This window comes from Quercus lobata, chromosome 10, assembly GCF_001633185.2.
Source record: "Quercus lobata isolate SW786 chromosome 10, ValleyOak3.0 Primary Assembly, whole genome shotgun sequence".
Lineage (NCBI taxonomy): Eukaryota > Viridiplantae > Streptophyta > Magnoliopsida > Fagales > Fagaceae > Quercus > Quercus lobata.
This window is the reverse complement of record NC_044913.1, coordinates 17534305-17551770: the sequence shown is the minus strand read 5'-3', so window position 1 is coordinate 17551770 and position 17466 is coordinate 17534305. Positions and strand designations below refer to the sequence as shown.

At 37.9% G+C, this 17466-nt stretch overlaps 2 protein-coding genes and 1 long non-coding RNA gene across 4 annotated transcripts; 1 reads left to right on the top strand and 2 right to left on the bottom strand.

Moving 5' to 3' along the window:
• Window positions 1–3167: 3167 nt before the first annotated feature.
• On the bottom strand, window positions 3168–4160 carry LOC115964440. Its single transcript, XM_031083750.1, has one exon. It carries the CDS (start codon window positions 4158–4160, stop codon window positions 3168–3170), a length of 993 nt encoding a protein of 330 aa, XP_030939610.1.
• Window positions 4161–7793: 3633 nt separating this feature from the next.
• LOC115965729 (amino acid transporter AVT1I-like) lies at window positions 7794–9828 on the bottom strand. The gene is made up of 2 exons (XM_031085026.1): window positions 8947–9828; window positions 7794–8440 (listed from the first exon to the last, which is right to left on the bottom strand). The coding sequence occupies exons 1-2, from the start codon at window positions 9535–9537 to the stop codon at window positions 7937–7939; spliced, it is 1095 nt and encodes a 364-aa protein (XP_030940886.1). The 5' UTR covers window positions 9538–9828; the 3' UTR covers window positions 7794–7936.
• Window positions 9829–11383: 1555 nt separating this feature from the next.
• LOC115965381 lies at window positions 11384–13932 on the top strand. Of its 2 annotated transcripts, XR_004086048.1 has the most exons (3): window positions 11384–11494; window positions 11740–12057; window positions 13734–13932. It is a non-coding gene; the product is annotated as an uncharacterized LOC115965381 (long non-coding RNA). The 2 variants fall into 2 exon arrangements; XR_004086047.1 differs by lacking the exon at window positions 11740–12057.
• Window positions 13933–17466: the final 3534 nt, after the last annotated feature.

The following is a 17466-nucleotide window of genomic DNA, read 5'->3' as shown; positions in this document are numbered from 1 at the left end:
CCGTCCACTTTGGGGGCTTGATAATAAATTCACCCTATTGGTAACCCGTCCACTTTGTGGACTTGATGACAGTTTCCACCCTATGGGTGGTCCGTCTACTTTGTGGTCTTGATAATGAACTTGCCCTATGGGTGATCCGTCCACTTTGTGGACTTGATAACAAATTCCACCCTATGGGTGATTCGTCCACTTTGTGGACTTGGTACCATTTCCACCCTATGGGTGATCCGAGTGATCCGTCCACTTTGTAGGTTTGGTAATCATTTCCACACTATGGGTAATCCATCCACTTTGTGGACTTGATAATAATTTCCACCCTATGGGTGGTCCATCCACTTTTTGGACGTTGTTTTCTCTTGTTCACTTTTGAACTTTGTGAGAATCCAAGTAGAAAAACACGGTTGTGTTTGAATAATTCCTCTTTAAAAATAAAAATACGTTTGTAGGGAAAAGTACCTGCCCCCTTAGGCTTAAAAAGGCACAAAATATTTTAGCAAAAATTGTCAAAGGAAAACTAGTAATTGTAACTAAAATTAAATAAACTGGGAAATTAGGGATTGTCGCTGTTCTTCATATTATCTCTACTGGTAGTATTTTCGTAGATGCTCCGTGTTCCATGGGTGCTGCAGCTTTTGTTCGTCCAGTGTTTCGAGGTGGTAGGTGCCCTTCCTTTGCCATGATGCTATCCTGTAGGGTCCTTCCCAGCTGGGGCCAAGCTTTCCTTGCAAAGGATCTCTAGTGGCGCCCATTACCTTCCGTAGTACAAGATCACCGACCTGAAAGTCTCTATGCCTCACTTTGGAGTTGTAGTGTTTCGCCATGAGATTCTGATAACGCGCCAACCTTTGCTCTGCTGCCACTTTGACTTCGTCCACTAGGTCGAGCTGAAGGGGCATGGCCTCTTTGTTCTTATCCTTGTCGTAGTTCTCCACCTAGTAGCTTGTGAGCCCTACTTCTACGGGAATGACAGCTTCACTTCCATATGCTAGTTGAAATGGCGTTTCTCCAGTGGGTGTTCTTGCTGTAGTCCGGTATGCCCACAGAACGCTTGGTAGTTCGTCCGGCTAGATACCCTTTGCCTCCTCGAGCAGGGTCTTAGTTATCTTGAGCAAGGATCAGTTCATGACTTCGACTTGCCCATTAGCCTGTGGGTGTGCAGGCAACGAGTAGTGGTTCTTGATTCCTAGCTTTGAGCAAAAGTCTCTAAACGCGCTGTTGTCGAATTGCTTACCGTTGTCAGATACCAGCACTCTGGGTATCCCGTACCTGCATATGATATTTCTCCAGACAAAACTTCGGATGTTCTTCTCCGTGATGGTGGCTAAGGCTTCTGCTTCTACCCATTTAGTGAAGTAGTCTATGCCAAATACTAGAAACTTTAGTTGCTTGACCGCCGTCGGGAACGGGCCCATGATATCTAATCCCTATTGTGCGAACGGCCAGGGTGTCGTCATGGGGGTCAGTTCTTCGGATGGTTGCCTGATGAAATTGCTGAACCTTTGACACTTGTTGCAGGACTTGACATAAGCTTGCACGTCCTTCAGCATTGTAGGCCAATAGTATCCTGCGCAGATCAACTTATGTACTAATGACCTTACCCCTGAGTGGTTTCTGCAGATACCTTCGTGGATTTCTCTCATTACGTAACTTGCTTCCTCGTGGCCTAAACACCTCAGGTATGGTTGAGAGAAACCTCTTTTGTATAAGACATCTTTTATTAGTACAAATCGTGATACCTAGACCTTCAATTTTCTTACGGCGTCCTTCTCGTTTGGTAATGCGCCGATTTTCTAATAGGATACCAATGGCGTGGTCCAATTGCATTCAGAATCTACCTCTTGCATATTCATTCCGTCGTTAATAAGTAAGGAGACTTGAACGAATGATAATACTTGTTTGGGGACAAGCATAAATTCGGCTGATGTAGCTTTTGCTAGATGGTTGGCACATTTATTTTCTTCCCTTGGGATTTGAATGAATTTGACTTCGAGGTCGCCGATTCGGTACTTCACTTCTTCTAGATACCTCTTCATCCTTTCATTCTTACATTCATAGCCGCCATTAATTTGGCTCGTTACTACCTGTGAATCGCAATGTACGACTATGTTTTCCGCACCTGCAGCCTTTGCAAGGTCTAGCCCTGCCACCAAGGCTTCATATTCTGCCTCGTTGTTGGTTGTGGGGAACTTTAGTCGGATCATACATTGGATATTATCTCCCTCCGGGGTTTGGATTACTACGCAGGCTCCTCCGGCTCATCTATTCGAAGATCCGTCAGTATAAATATTCCATTGTCTTTTCTTCTCTGCCCCCTGGCTGTCTCTGAGGGTGAATTCGGCGATAAAGTCAGTCACTACCTGCCCTTTTACAGCCGTTCGCGGACGGTACTGTATGTCAAACTCGCTAAGCTCTACTACCCACAAAGCCATTCTTCCTACTGCCTCTGGATTGCTCATAGCTTTTCTTAAGGGCCTTTCTGTTAAAACAATGATGGTATGTGCTTGGAAGTATGGTTTGAGTTTTCGCGCTGTGATTATCAACACGAAAGCCAACTTCTTCATTTGAGGGTACCTCTCTTCTGCCCCTTGGAGTGCTCGGCTCGTGAAGTAGACAGGTTTCTGCGATCCATCTTTCTCTCTTACCAAAGCTGCGCTTACAGCGATGTGTGAGACGGCTAAATATAGGTAAAGCTCTTCCCCCGGCTTGGATGGACTGAGCAACGGTGGAAAGGAAAGATATGCTTTTAAATTGTTAAATGTCGTCTGGCATTCGTCCGTCCACTCGAATGTTTTTCTGAGAGTGCGGAAGAAGGGTAGACATCTGTCCGTTGCTCTCGAGACGAACCTGTTTAGGGCTGCGATTTTTCCATTCAAACTTTGGACCTCCTTAACCGTCCTTGGTGGTTCCAACTCCATTATGGCCCGTATCTTCTCCGGGTTGACCTCTATTCCTTTTTGGGATACCATGAAGCCCAGGAATTTCCCCGCTGTCACTCCGAACGCACACTTGTTTGGATTGAGCTTCATATTGTACGACCTGAGTGTTTCAAAGGTCTCTCTGAGGTCGTCTAGGTGATCATCTTCACGCAGACTCTTTACTAACATGTCGTCAACATAAACATGTACGTTCCTTCCAATCTGGTGCGCAAACATTTTGTTCATTAGCCTCTAGTATGTTGCCCCAGCATTTTTGAGTCCGAATGGCATCGCCTTGTAGCAGAACAGTCCTTGGCTTGTAACAAAGGAGGTCTTCTCTTGATTAGATTCTTCCATTTTGATTTGTTTGTAGCCCGAGAAGGCATCCATGAAAGTTAAGAGCTGGTGTCTTGCAGTTGAATCTACCAAAGTATCTATTCGCAGGAGTGGGTAGCTATCTTTAGGGCAAGCTTTGTTGAGGTCCGTGAAATCTACACACATCCTCCATTTTCCATTGGCCTTTTTAACCATGACAACGTTTGCCAACCAGTTGGGGTAGTATACTTCTCGGATGAAATCTTCCTCTAGTAATTTTCGAACTTCCTCTATTATGGCCTTGTCCCGCTTCTGGGCGAACACTCGTTTCTTTTGTCGGATTGGAGGGAATGAAGGCGACACATTTAACTTATGGACCATGACTGAAGGGTCAATTCCTGGCATGTCTTCGTGACTCCAGGTGAACACATCTTGGTTATCTTTGAGGAAAGTCGTGAGCGTTTGGCGCACCAGCCAACTAGCTAGTGTGCCAATTCTAGTCGTCCGTTCCGGCCGTGTGTCATCAAGGCTCACCTCTTCCAGTTCTTCAACTAGCTCTGCTAGTGCTCGTTGCTTTCTGATACACATCATTTGCTGTTGATCCTCCATTTCTAATATGGCAATATAGCATTCTCGTGCTACTATTTGATTTCCTCGCAGTTCTCCTACCTCGTACTCCATCGGGAATTTAATCATCAAGTGGTATGTTGAAGTCACCGCCTTCCAAGAATTGAGAGTGGGCCGTCCGAGAATGGCATTGTAGGCGGACGAGCAGTCGACTACGAGAAACGTTACCTCCCTAGTGATCTGCTGAGGATAGTCACATGCCGTCATAGATAGTGTAATTGCACCCAAGGGGAACACCTTCGTTCCTCCAAATCCCACGAGTGGGGCATTCGTTGGGGTTAACCGTTCCCTATCAATCCTCATTGCTGGAATGCCAGGTAGTATAAGATGTCCACTGAGCTGCCGTTGTCGACGAGGACCCGATGCATGTTATAATCTCCTATTTGCAAGCTGACCACAAGTGCGTCGTCATGAGGATAGTGAAGTCTCTGAGCATCATCTTCTGAAAATCCGACGACGGGGTTATCTATTCGTGGCATTTTAGGTACGGATCCTATAAGTTGGATGCTATGGACCATTCTAAGGTAGGTTTTGCGGGCTTTTTTGGAAGATCCGACAGCAGTTGTGCCCCCTACGATCATTCTTATGTCCCCTATATGTGGTCTAGGGCGCTCATTCTCCCGTCGTGGGGCCTGCTCTTGGGGCGGATCGGTTCTTTCCTTGTTGACGAATCTCTATAGCTTCCCTTGTTTAATAAGGGCCTCAATCTGCTGTTTCAGATCGTAGCAGTTGGATGTGTCGTGCCCATAGTCACGGTGGAAGCTGCAATACTTGTCCCTTGGCCTCTTGTTAGGATCTCCCTTTAGTTTACCAAGGAACGTCAGTGCTCCTTCATCTTTGATCTGCATTAAAACTTGATCTATCGGGGCGGTTAATGGAGTGAAGCTCGTGAACTTCCCAGTGGGGGGTTTAGGGCGCCTTTCATCTCGTTGATCTCCGGTTCTAGCAATCTTTCGCCCCTTATCCTGTCGTGTGTTTTCCTATCTTTCCCTCTTTTTGGCTTCTCCTCGCGGGCTAGCAATGCATATTCCGCGTTCATGTATTTGGTGGCTCTATAAAGCACGTCTGACATGGTCTTTGGGTCATTCTTGTATAAAGAAAACAAAAACTTACCCTTCTGTAATCCGTTAATGAATGCAGCTACGAGTATCTTATCATCCGCTTCGTCAATTGAAAAGGCCTCCTTGTTGAAACGAGTTATGTAGGACCATAGCGTCTCATCTTCTCACTGCTTGATGCTCATTAAGCACGCGGTAGACCTCTTGTACCTATGTCCCCCAATAAAGTGCGAAGTGAACTGGGCACTCAACTCCTTGAAAGTATTGATGGAGTTTGGCGTTAATCTACTGAACCAAATTCTCGTAGGACCTTTCAGGGTCGTCGAGAAGGCCCTACACATGATCTTATCTGGTACCCCTTGAAGATGCATTAGGGTCTTGAAAGTCTCTAGGCGATCGAGGGGATCCTTGACCCCGTCGTAGCTTTCAATCTAGGGCATGCGAAATTTTTGTGGCAGGGGGAAAGAGTTGACGGAGGTAGTGAATGGTGAGTTGGTTCTGTTTACTAGGTCATCAAGATCATTGGACACTCGTCCCTTGAGGGCATTCATCATGACCTCCATCTGTTCCTTCATCGCCTGCATCTCTGCGACAATAGGTGGAGAGGCCGTATCCATGAGAGATGGGAGGCTCATGTTTTGCCGCTCTAGTCTGCTTGGGGCGTTATTGCCCTCTGGCTTCTCTTGGTCCCTTCATTCGACACTGGTACCTTCTTGGTTTTCCTTCTGAACGTTGTGTCCTGCGTCCCTTTGGCGTAGCTGCTCCTCTATATCATGGTTCTGTTTTGTGAGACATTCTACTGCTGCCATGAGAGTTTGGACCTGCCTCTCCAATGCAGTAGATCTTGGCGGCTCGTCTCCTTGAACGTTGTTAGTGGTAGCCATCGAGCGAGTGAGTACCATGCAACTCTTATGTCCGGGAAGCGATTAGTTTGGTTAAACGGTCGTCCCCACAGACGACGCCAACTGATGAAGCCGTGAAAATCACCAGTGAGCTACACAATTCTCGTACGCTTGAAATAGCGACCTGCAAGAAGAAAGAAGTGACCTAACAGAGTGCACCGGTGTGGTGCCGGTCAAATACCCTCTAAAGGTCAAGTTAGAACTATTCTCAACTCTAGAGTGCTAGAGAGGGGTGAATTATGCATACCTTGATTTGTGAGGGTATTGGGGCTCTTATAGTAGTAAAAAGTTGACCTCTCTTCCTTGGTGTAGAAGTCTTTTTCTTATAGGAATCCCCTTGAATAATTCTAAACGTGATGGACAAGACTTTTCCTTGTAGAGAAGATCTTCATTAAGTGTGCATCTTTCGGAGTTCTTCTTGTGCTAGGATTCCTATTTCCTTTGGGATTCTACGATGATTCAAGCGTGTGTAGCAAGTATTTCAAGTTAAGGTTTCCGCTTGTGCCTTGGGCTTACCCACAGTCGGCCCATGGGCTAGGATCTGTTAGGCCCAACTTATGAAGGTCCGTCATGCCAAATTTTACCCCTTCACTTATAGCCAAAGTTGAGGTATTTTTTGTGCATAATATATAGTATATGAGAGGCGGGCTTCAAAAGCAGTTGTAATGTTGCTTCCTTCAAATAATAGGTTCTGCCTGAAAATTTTCTCAAAAAAAAAAAAAGAAAAAAAAAGAGAAAAGGTTCTGCCTGAAAACAATAAAAAATAAAAGACATGCCTGATAAATGAGTAAACATTGCTCGATGTGCTTGGAAAAAGAAACTGAATGTTTAGTTAACATTTCAAGAAACCATAGGAGGTCACCATCGCAACTAATTATATAAGATCAATTTTACAATTACCAAAAACTAAATATTCAAATTTTTATGCTCAGTTTGCTTTGTTGTAAAATATTTTAAGTATTTTACCGTGTTTTTTTTATTGTAAACTTTGTTCAAGTCTGAAAATATTTTCTTTTGATCGTAAATTGTTGTATAACACATGATGGTTCCCTCCCTCATCTGGTTTGTTGGGTCGCTGGTGCCATAGTTTTGGTGGTTGATGCTGATGGTCTGGTTGCTAAAGCCACTATTCCAAGGGCCAGTACCGGTGGTTTGGTTGCTAGAGCCTCATGTCTAGTGATTGGTGCTAACGGTTCGATTGCCGAAGCCAGCGATATGGTCATCGAAGCTTTCGATTTGGTGGTCGGTGTTGGTGGTTACTAGACCTTTGACATCGACAGCTCTGATGGTTGAGCCACCAATTTTGGTGCTTTGTGCTTGAAAATATTTTACATAGCACATCAAACACCTGAAAATATTTTACTAAAAACATTTTATATGTAAAATATTTTTATTTAAAAATGTTTAATAGTGAAACAAACGAAGCATTAGTATCCATTGTGATGATGCATGATGAATGTAGCGGTGACCAAATTCATATACAAATGGACTAGTTTCTTAATCAAGGACACAAAAGGCCTAATAACATAATTTATCTTTTATGGATGTTTAACTCATTCTTTTGGGGCCACCCTAAATGATTCTTCCGTATATGTGAGATGAAAGGGCTGCACACACCTAAGAGATACTCAAAAAGGTCTAGATATCCTCGTTACTCAAAAACGGGAAAAAAAAAAAATTCCTCACCCTTTTGCTATTGATTTTTGCATTAAAGATAGGGCAAACCCTAACCACTAGGCTAATTAGGCAGTCGCCTAAGGCCCCCAAGTAGAACAACATTCCTATATTAACATGCCAACTCACACTCACACATGGGCTCACCACAATCTCTAATTTAATATTTTTGCTATTCTAGTTTAGAAAAGTAATGAAATTATTGTCCCTAGCATTACTCAAAAGAAATAGTTTAGAGATGTTACGTCCATAATATTTTCATAACAAATCTTAGTTGGCAATTTGTTATTGATAGGTAAAAAAATAATATCAGTGATGGCAATCTATTGCTAATTCTTTGGTATTTTAAAAAGATACACACCTTTGCAAGTTACAAAATATTTCCATTATGACCTAAGATGACATAGCCACACTCAAAACCAGTATTGCAGCTTTCAAAGATATTTCACCATCTCTTTAGCCCTGAGTATGTGCCCATCACTCCAACTGAGAGAGCGAGCACTACAACCCCCAGAATAATAACTAGTTCAAGTCCCAACCTCTTATAACTTTCAAAAATCTTCAGGTAGCATAAGCATGGAAGCAGAATGGAAACAGTGACAGACAGAATAGATCCAATAAGTGCCATCAACAGTCCAAAAAATGGAATAACTAAGGCCACAATGACTGTGCTAATTAGTAACAATGTTCTGATGAGGATGCTAATAGCCCTGATATTATAGGTACTAGGCAATTGGCTTTCCATGGCTTCTGCAATAGGTGTGACTACAAGGGCGTATTTAGCAGGTGAACCAATTAAAGTGGTGTATATTGCTATCTTTGAGCTGAATTTGCTTGTAGGCAGGTTCAGTGTCACTTGTGATTGTAATCTCTGGCCAAACATTAGATAGCCAATGATTGCCATGGATATGTAGCTGAGAGCACAAAGAGCAAAGCTGATGAACAAAACCTGCAATACCACACAAGACCAACTAGCCATTTAGATGAGTTTAGGTGCTTAGTAAAGAAATTATTTAATTTCAAACACAATGGTTCCAAGACATTTGATTTAAATTGATAATATGGCTAATCTTCTTAATTTTTCTTATAACATAGTTGATCTTAAATATGATTTTATCAATCTTAATTTTGAAAAACTTATTTTTATAATTGTAACATGTATTGTTAGAAAGAAAATTCATTTTTCTATCTCCTTATTTTTTTGAAGTTTTTCATATCTAGATGGATATTTTTTTTTAATAGACATTTAAAAGAAATGTCATGTACACTATAACATTATAATATAACTAAAAGAAAATAACTTCTAAAAAGTGCAATTTCAAATAGTCTTACCAAACCAGCACAAAACATCCATCAAGTACCAAAAAATCGTTCCTTGTCACAATTTTTTGGGGTTAACGTTTAGCTAAAGACTTGAGATAGGAGTCAAAGATGTAAATGCTTTGTATGAATTACCTTAGAGAACTGACTTTTGTCTTCCATAGAAGAGTACAATGTTGGGAAAATTGCATGAGCACCATAACAGAAGGCATACAAGCTGAGAGCAAAAGGAACTCCTTCCAAATTAAACAGCTCTGCTTTTTCAGAGAAACCTACTCCATCAACTGCACCAACCCAAAATATGGAACAGACAATAATAAGAGATGAAAGGGCACCACTCGCTGAGATAAAAGAAAGCAAGCGCAAGTCCTTCAACCACATTGAAGGTACAATCAGCAGCCCAACTACTAGTGTAAAAAGTGGCTTTCCTCCAATGTGTTGCCCTCCTACTTTAAAGCTAGTGTTTGGAAATAACTTGTGTAAGTTATCACGTTCCAAAATCAAGAATCCTATTAGGATTAGATAAAGCTCAAAATACAGGAAGATCGAAACTATGATTCTTCCTTTTCTCCCAAATGCATGCCAGCCTATGTCAGGGTATGTTATAATCAATGGTTTGGAGTCCATGCATCGTTGTAGCAGTAGCCCAGTATAGCAAGTCACAATTGCCATTGCTAGACGCAGGCCAAGGCTTAACCATCCAGCTTGTCTGAGTGTATATGGCATGGTTATGAGTCCTATTCCTGGAAAACAAGAAAGAAGAAGTTCTTGGAAATTCAAATGAGTAATTGTTCAATTGTATATAGAGAAGCAAGAACAACCTGATAAAGCATTAAGGCAATTAAAGCACGTTCTGAGGAAGCTTGTTCCACCACTTATGATTGGTGGAAGCTCATTTTGCACTTCCATGGCCATTGCTATTCTCAGTTCATTTTACCACGGTATGTACGGCTCTTTATCGTTACCTATGGTAGCTTAACTGAGGAAATTAAATAGAGAACAAAAGACAAATTTGGAGTAATTCCAGGCCTCCTTAAAAGATATTTCATAGTGGGGGATTTATACAAATCCTGGTGCCTTTATTCCATTCCATAGTGGGGGATTTATACAATTCTGGTGCCTTTATTCATTTCCATAGTGGGGGATTTATAAAAATCCAAGCAACAATACATACGAAATTTAAGCAATTTTAACCACAAAATAAGGGATACTGAACTCCTAGGACTTTGCTACAGAGTTAGCAAAGGGATAGTAAACTAACGTTAACAAAATTACGAGTCCTAAACAAACTTAATAACAAGCGGCAATTACTATTTCCAAAAGGGTCGTGTTAATGAGTGGCCTTAGGACATTAGTTAATAATCTATTTTAAGAAAGTTTTGACACAACTTTTATTGAAAATGAAAAAAACTATTAAAACATTATTTTTTTTTCCCATAAAAACTTTCTTTAAATAGATTATTAACGAATGCCCTAAGGAACAGATACTTCAGCTTTCACTTGAGAGATATTGGTGGTCCCATCTTGCTCGTAACAATCACCCTTAAGTCACTTGCTGATGATCAGCTTCATTTATATTAGATGTTGGCATGTCTTTCTCACTAATGAAGAACAATTATGCTAATACCATACATTTTAATACCCACTTCGCTACAATTATCTTATATGGCAAAATGTGAATGACAAAAAAAATAGTAGGTTCATGTGATATTGACATACAGTCAATTATAGTCGGCCATATAAAATAGTTTGTGACAAAGTGTGTAAAAATGTGTGGTGATTGAATGAAGAATATTCTTTTCTTGACAAGGTGTTGTCGATTTTAACTTTGAAGTGGCATGAAAAACAGCTTTGTTTATATCAAACAACATATAAACAAACAATTGGTAATAATATACAGTATAGTATATTCACCATAATATGGACATTCAAACAATTAGTAATAGAGATCAGAAACAATTAGTAAAAATTTGGTATGGCTGTAAGAATCTTTTTTTTTTTTTTTTTGTTGAGAATCTGGCTGTAAGAATCTTACAAAGAGATTTAGAGGGATTTTATGTCTATTGTAATGTAATTTGGAATATTTACATGTAAGTAGACTGATCAGTTAATTTAAGTGGTTAAGTCCTATATCCATATATAGTCGCAATTAATAAGAGTTATTGGTAGATATAATTACTTAGCAAAAAAGAATGGTGGATATAATTACTCTACACTTATAGTCATTTGTCAAGGTTACATAACTTGTAGATGGTCTTCATTTATGGGTTTTTTTTTTTTTTTTTTCAAAAGAAAAAAAAAAAAGCTTCATTTATTAAACTGTTGACAGCAGACGCTTCTTCAGAAGTAGCGCGGAAGCTTTGAAATATTGTAGAATTACTCATATCGGGTCATTCTACAGTACCCACCTTTTTTTTTGGTGGGTACGGTACCCACTCATAAATCTAACCATTGATTTCATTTGTTTTGATCCTGGCCGTTTATGTGATTTTAATGAATTACCGGTTACCAGTGAAGCAGGTAACATATAAAATCAATCACAGGAAAGGAAAAAAAAGAGACTTTTCTTTTTCTCTCTCGCCGTCTCGCGTTCTCTCTCTCTACTTCTCTGCTGCGTTCTTTTAATTCTGCTCCTTCTCATCGTTCTTGGCCGATCTTCACCTCGTCTTCATACAAATCTCAGGTAACTATTCTTCATACATTTTCCCTGAATTTATTGGCGAGATTTGGGTTTTTGAATGATGGGTTTAATGATTTATTTCAAGTGAAAGTGAGAGTAGTGTAGGCCTTTTCTTCATCCCTTCTCCCTTTTCCCTGAATTTTTTGTCAAGATTTGGGCCTATTTGGTTGGTGGTTTTTTTTTTTTAAGGAATTTTGGAACACAAGCATTAGTAATGTTGTGAAATCTGAATTGAAATTTCGTAATAGGCAGATTCGAATTGCAAATCAAGCCACTTGCTTCGATTTTTCCCCAATGGAAACCCATGTGAAAATTTCCCATTGAAGAAAAACAAAGAAGAGAGGTTAGAAATCAACATGAACAGAGACAGTTCTCTTAAAGCAACTTCAAAATTTTCTGAGCAAAGTCAATTTCCTGTTATAAATGGTAAAGGTAATGGTCAATTGATGTATAAAAAGAAAGGGTCGAAGAAGACACAACATGATTCAAGTGTTAAAAATGGCAAGCCATCAAGTGTGTTTAAGAGGAGAGTATTTTGCTTCTCCAAATCCTTTCCTGAGAATAGGGTAGGTTGTTAAAATTCATACTTCAATTTTGCAGTACAAGAACCATGGCCTTGGTATAATTATCACTATTTAGAAGTTCACTGATGTGCCTCTGGTTATGAATGTGTATGTTAAATTGTAAATGTAGAAGAAATGTACACTGGGTATTTTTAATAAATCTTGAAAATAGTATCTATGTCATTTGCAAAAAGAAAATTTGTGCACTGAATAAGACTTGGAATGTGAAACATGAACTTGTAGTCTTGTGAACCTGCCTGAAAGCTGAAACTAAAGGTCTTTGGTTGCTATGTTAAGAATTCTATATTTAATGGTAGAGAACATATTGCTTTTATATTAAACAATTTGGGTTTGGATTAGGCTTCTGAGTTCTTTCCATTAACTTGAATTATATGTGAGGTTTGGTGAACTGAGTCAATTTAGCTTTGTTAAGAAATTGTTTGATGAAATGTCTGTGTGAGTTGTGTATTTTAATGTATGAGTTTTTTGTCTGAGATTTTGAGCAACTAAAATATTATTGTGAAATTTTATGTCTATTGCATTTTCTAGTATTATTATCTAGTTAGGGATTGAGGTCCTGATGAAGGTTGATGGGCAAAATGGCTTAAACATTGCAGTTTGGTTTTTCCGGAACCATCATTTTATTCTGCTGGGCAATCAAATTGCTAGCTAGTTTTATTTTGTGTGAGTATTTATGGATATGTGCTTTTAGAGCAGTCCATCTAGCCTTGGTCCTACTTGCCTATAGTAATTGAATTTGTTTCCCAATCTCTCTGAAGTATTGGAAGAAAGTTGGCTTTTTTACCTCTAGTAAATGGATCCAATAAGAGACTATTTTTATAGCTTATAGATATATAGATTTATCTTTATTTTCTATTTCTGTTTTCGTTTGTGGGCTGCAAACATTGAACACCCCCCCCCCCAAAAAAAAAAAATCCTCTCTTATCATATTCGTTGGATATTTGGAATTTGGTTCCGTTATGTTTGATGTTATTTGGCGAGAGTGAGATAGGCTAATGTTTGAGGACATGGAGAGTACAAGGAACTAGCTTCTAGCTTATTTTGTTGGGGACTCACAAATAGAGAGTCAATTCTAATGCTATTGAGTCTATCTTTTTGTACATAATCTTTTGTATTTTTTGTAATTCCTCAGACTACTTCTTGCCTTTCTTTGCATGACGTAGTCTCTTTTTAATAAATTTTTATTACATATCAAAAATAATCGAGAAGCATGCATTTTTTTTTGGTTAGTGGTTTGCTATTGGTTTGAAACACCCCTGTATGAGAAGAAAGAAACAAATAGCTCTTAATTCATTCGAAAGAACAAAAAAATAGGATAGTTAGTCATGATTTCATTTGGCAAAATTGCTGCAATAAGGCTCACTGCCACTTAAAAAAGTTAGTGAATTACTAAATGTTGAAACTACATGTTCATGAAATCTTGACATTGATCTAACACGTCTCCTAACTTTCAAGGTATAGACCCATAATAGCTGCCATTAAAGACAATATGGATTCAAATGGTTTGTAAAATGAAGAGGAATGAATTTGTTAAAATGTGTTGATTAAAAGCATGCGAGATGAATGGACCTTTGCTCATTTTGCACATTTTCTTTTTGAATTAATCTTTAGGAATTGTGATGTTTTTCGTATGATGTTCATGTTCTTTTTTATCGCAGCATTTGCACCCATGAATGGAGGAACTGCTTCTGAGTTACCTGATACAAACTCCTGGAAGCAACCATTTGATGCTCAGAGATACTTTTCACATAGTGAAAGTGACTGACAGGACTGTGTATACCTTTTTTTTTTTTTTTGAGAATAGGACTATGTATACCTAAATAAAGAAAAGGAGCAAGTTGAGACAATTTTCCCTCAGTTTTTCTCTCAATCTATTACTATTGGTGTCAATGCTTTAGCCAAGACAGCAGCTGGAGCCTGCCCCCTTACTGTAGCTGAATAGCCATAGCTTTTCTTCTTTTCTTTGTTGGATGTATGTGTAATTAGGTGTCATAGCTCTTCTTCTTTTCTTTTTCTTTTTTTTTTTCTTTTCTTTTTTTTTCTTTTTTTGTTGATGGGTCTTCTTCTTTTCTTTGTTGGAATTGAAAACAAAATGTTCTCAGTGAAAAGAGAGAAGTATTATGACATTTAAACTTTTGTTTAGTTGAGAAGAAAAGTGAGAATGTAGTAAATGTAATAATGTGTAAATTTATTTTTTTGCCTCTTTTACATAAAATTAATTTTTTAAATAGTATATAAGAAGTAATATTTCTTCAATTATTACATAAGAAGTAATATTTATTAAAAATAATGTTGTGAAAAAATATATATGAGAAATGCCTTGTTTGAAACCACGATTTAACTTAAGATCCTGCCAATGTGTCAAGAGATAACGGGACATAATGTACACTTGGAAACAATTTCAATAATATCACATTTTGTGCTAAAATTGTATTTTGAAAACATAATTTTTGTGTAAATGCATTCACTTTAAAGTCGTATTTTGGATAAATAAGTTTAGTACAAAATTTGAAAATTTGTATTTTACTTTGAAATTGTGTTTTGATATTTTAGCATAAAACAAGATTTGATTTTTAAGCTCACTTCATAAAAAGATGCAAGTGAAATGGTAATGTGGAGAGAGTAAGATGCAACCATCTCCTCTCTATCTCTAAAACTGTCTCTCGCAATCCTCCATAGCTAGAACTCACCTTGAGCTCTATCCAAGGCCGAGAGCCTGGAAACCTATAATTGTACATTAGATTTTTTGTAAAATCCTATATTGAAAACATGGTTCAAGGAGAAGCTATTCACCATTTCTCCTAAATAATTTGTCCATAATGTTATTTTTAATAATTACTAGTATGTAACTCGTGCTTACACACATGAATGATGAATTACAGTAGTGCTACTAGACACTACATATACAATATCAATTCACTATCACTATCCATGAAATTATACTAAATACAAAACAAAATAATATAACAAATTGGTTCAATAGTATCTCCTAAATTGAATAAGGATAAGTACATGGGATCATTTAGCTCAATTATAGTTTGTTACGTTTAATATCTTTACATACAAAATATCTAAATAGAAACAATATAAAAATATATATATTCATTAGTTCAGGGGTCTTTTGGTCATTCTTAGGTTACGGGGGTATTACGGTCAGTTTTTAGGTTCTAAAGATATTTTGATCATTTAGGTTCTGAGGGAATTTTGATAATTTTAGAGGGAATTGGGGGAATTCTGGTCATTTTTTAGGTTGTGAGGGAATTTTGGTCCTTTTTAAGGTTTTTGGGGTTATTTCGGTCATTTTTTATGTAGTATGGTTATTTCGGTCATTTTTAAGTTTCTAAGGGTATTTTAAGATATTCTCTAGGTATAGGGGGCATTACCGTGATTTTCTCTTCTAAGGGTATTTTGGTCATATTTTAGGTTTCGTGATTATTTTAGTCATTTTTTAGGTTTTATGGTAATTTCGGTCATTTTTTAAGTTTCAAGGCCATGTGGTCATTTTTTTTGTCCTAAGGGTATTTTGGTCATTTTTTAGGTTTTATCATTATTTTGGTCATTTTTAAAGTTTCAAGGTCATTCAATCAATTTTTTATTTGTTCTAATGGTATTTCAGTTATTTTTTAGGTTTTATGGTAATTTTGGTAATTTTTTTTTTTAAGTTTTAGGGTGATTCGGTCATTTTTTTGGTTTTAAAGGTATTATGTTCATTTTTAGGTTTTAGAGGTATTATGGTAATCGGTGAGGGAAAAAAAAAAAAAAACTATCGAATGTGCAAAAGTGCGCTTACATTTGAAGTTGGTAATGCCCATTGTGACAATGGAACCGTTGAATGTGAGAAAAAAACAAGTGTATAACCAAATGTGGCAAAAGTATAGTCAAGAATGATGTGGGTACTATTTAACATGACAAATACAAATAAACAATGTATTAGCACGTGTTAGTGTAAAATACACAGGTTTATTAGCATGAGTAAACTTACCTGTTCACAAAACATCAATTTTGACATATACTTGTCATTGTCCCCTATATATATTTTTAAACCATTTCAATGTGGGATTCCCATCTTCATCAATCATTTTTTGCTAGAAACATATATATAATAAGTAAGTAAAAAAGTGACTTTAGTGGTGGGCCCAAATCTAAAAATACGATTAGATGTGATATTGGTACTATCCAATGTGACAATGAAATTGTCAAATGTGAGGAAAAAAAAAAAAAAACCATTAAATGTGACAAAAGTACTGTTAAATGAGATGTTGGTACTGCTGAATGTGACAATCAAATGTGAGAAAAAAGTAAAGGAACCACCAAATATGACAAAATAACAATCACATGTGATATTAGAACTGCACAATGTGAGGATGGAACCATAAAATATGAGAAAAAATAAAGGAACCGCTGAATGTGACAAAAGTATAGTCACATGTGATGTTGGAACTGCACAATGTGAGGAATGAAACCGTCAAGTGTGAGAAAAAGGTAAGGGAACCACCTAGTGTGACAAAAGAACTGTCATATGTGATGTTATAACTACACAATGTGAGGATAGAACCGTCAAATGTGAGAAAAAAAAAGTGAGGGAACCACCGAATGTGAGAAAAGAACTATCACATTTGATGTTGGAACCGCACAATGTAAGGATGGAACCCTCAAATGTGAAAAAAAAAAAGTAAGGGAACTATCAAATGTGAGAAAAGAACTGTTACATGTGATGTTGGAACTGCACAATATGAGGATGAAACCGTCAAATGTTAAAAAAAAAAGTAAAGGAACCACCAAATGTGAGAAAAAAACTGTCACATATGATGTTGGAACTGCACAATGTGAGGATGAAACCGTCAAATGTGAGAAAATGAGGATGAAACTGTCAAATGTGAGAAAAAAGTAAGAGAACCACCCAACTTAAGAAAAGAATTGTCACATGTGATGTTGGAATTGCACAATGTGAGGATAAAACCATCAAGTATAAGAAAAAAGTAAGGGAACCACCCAATGTGACAAGAATTGTCATATGTGATGTTAAAACCGCATGATGTGAGGATGAAATAGTCAAATGTAAGAAAAAAAAGTAATGGAACCACCAAATGTGAGAAAAAAAATATCACATGTGATGTTGGAACTGCACAATGTGAGAATGAAACCGTCAAATGTGAGAAAAAAGTAAAGGAACCACCAAATGTGAGAAAAGAACTGTCACATGTGATATTGGAATTGCACAATGTGAGAATGGAACCATCAAATATGAGAAAAAAGTAAGGGAACCACCCAATGTGATAAAAAAACTGTCATATGTGATGTTAGAACCGCACAATATAAGGAACTGCACAATGTGAGAAAAGTGTAGAGGAACCACCCAATGTGACAAAAGAACTGTCATATGTGATGTTG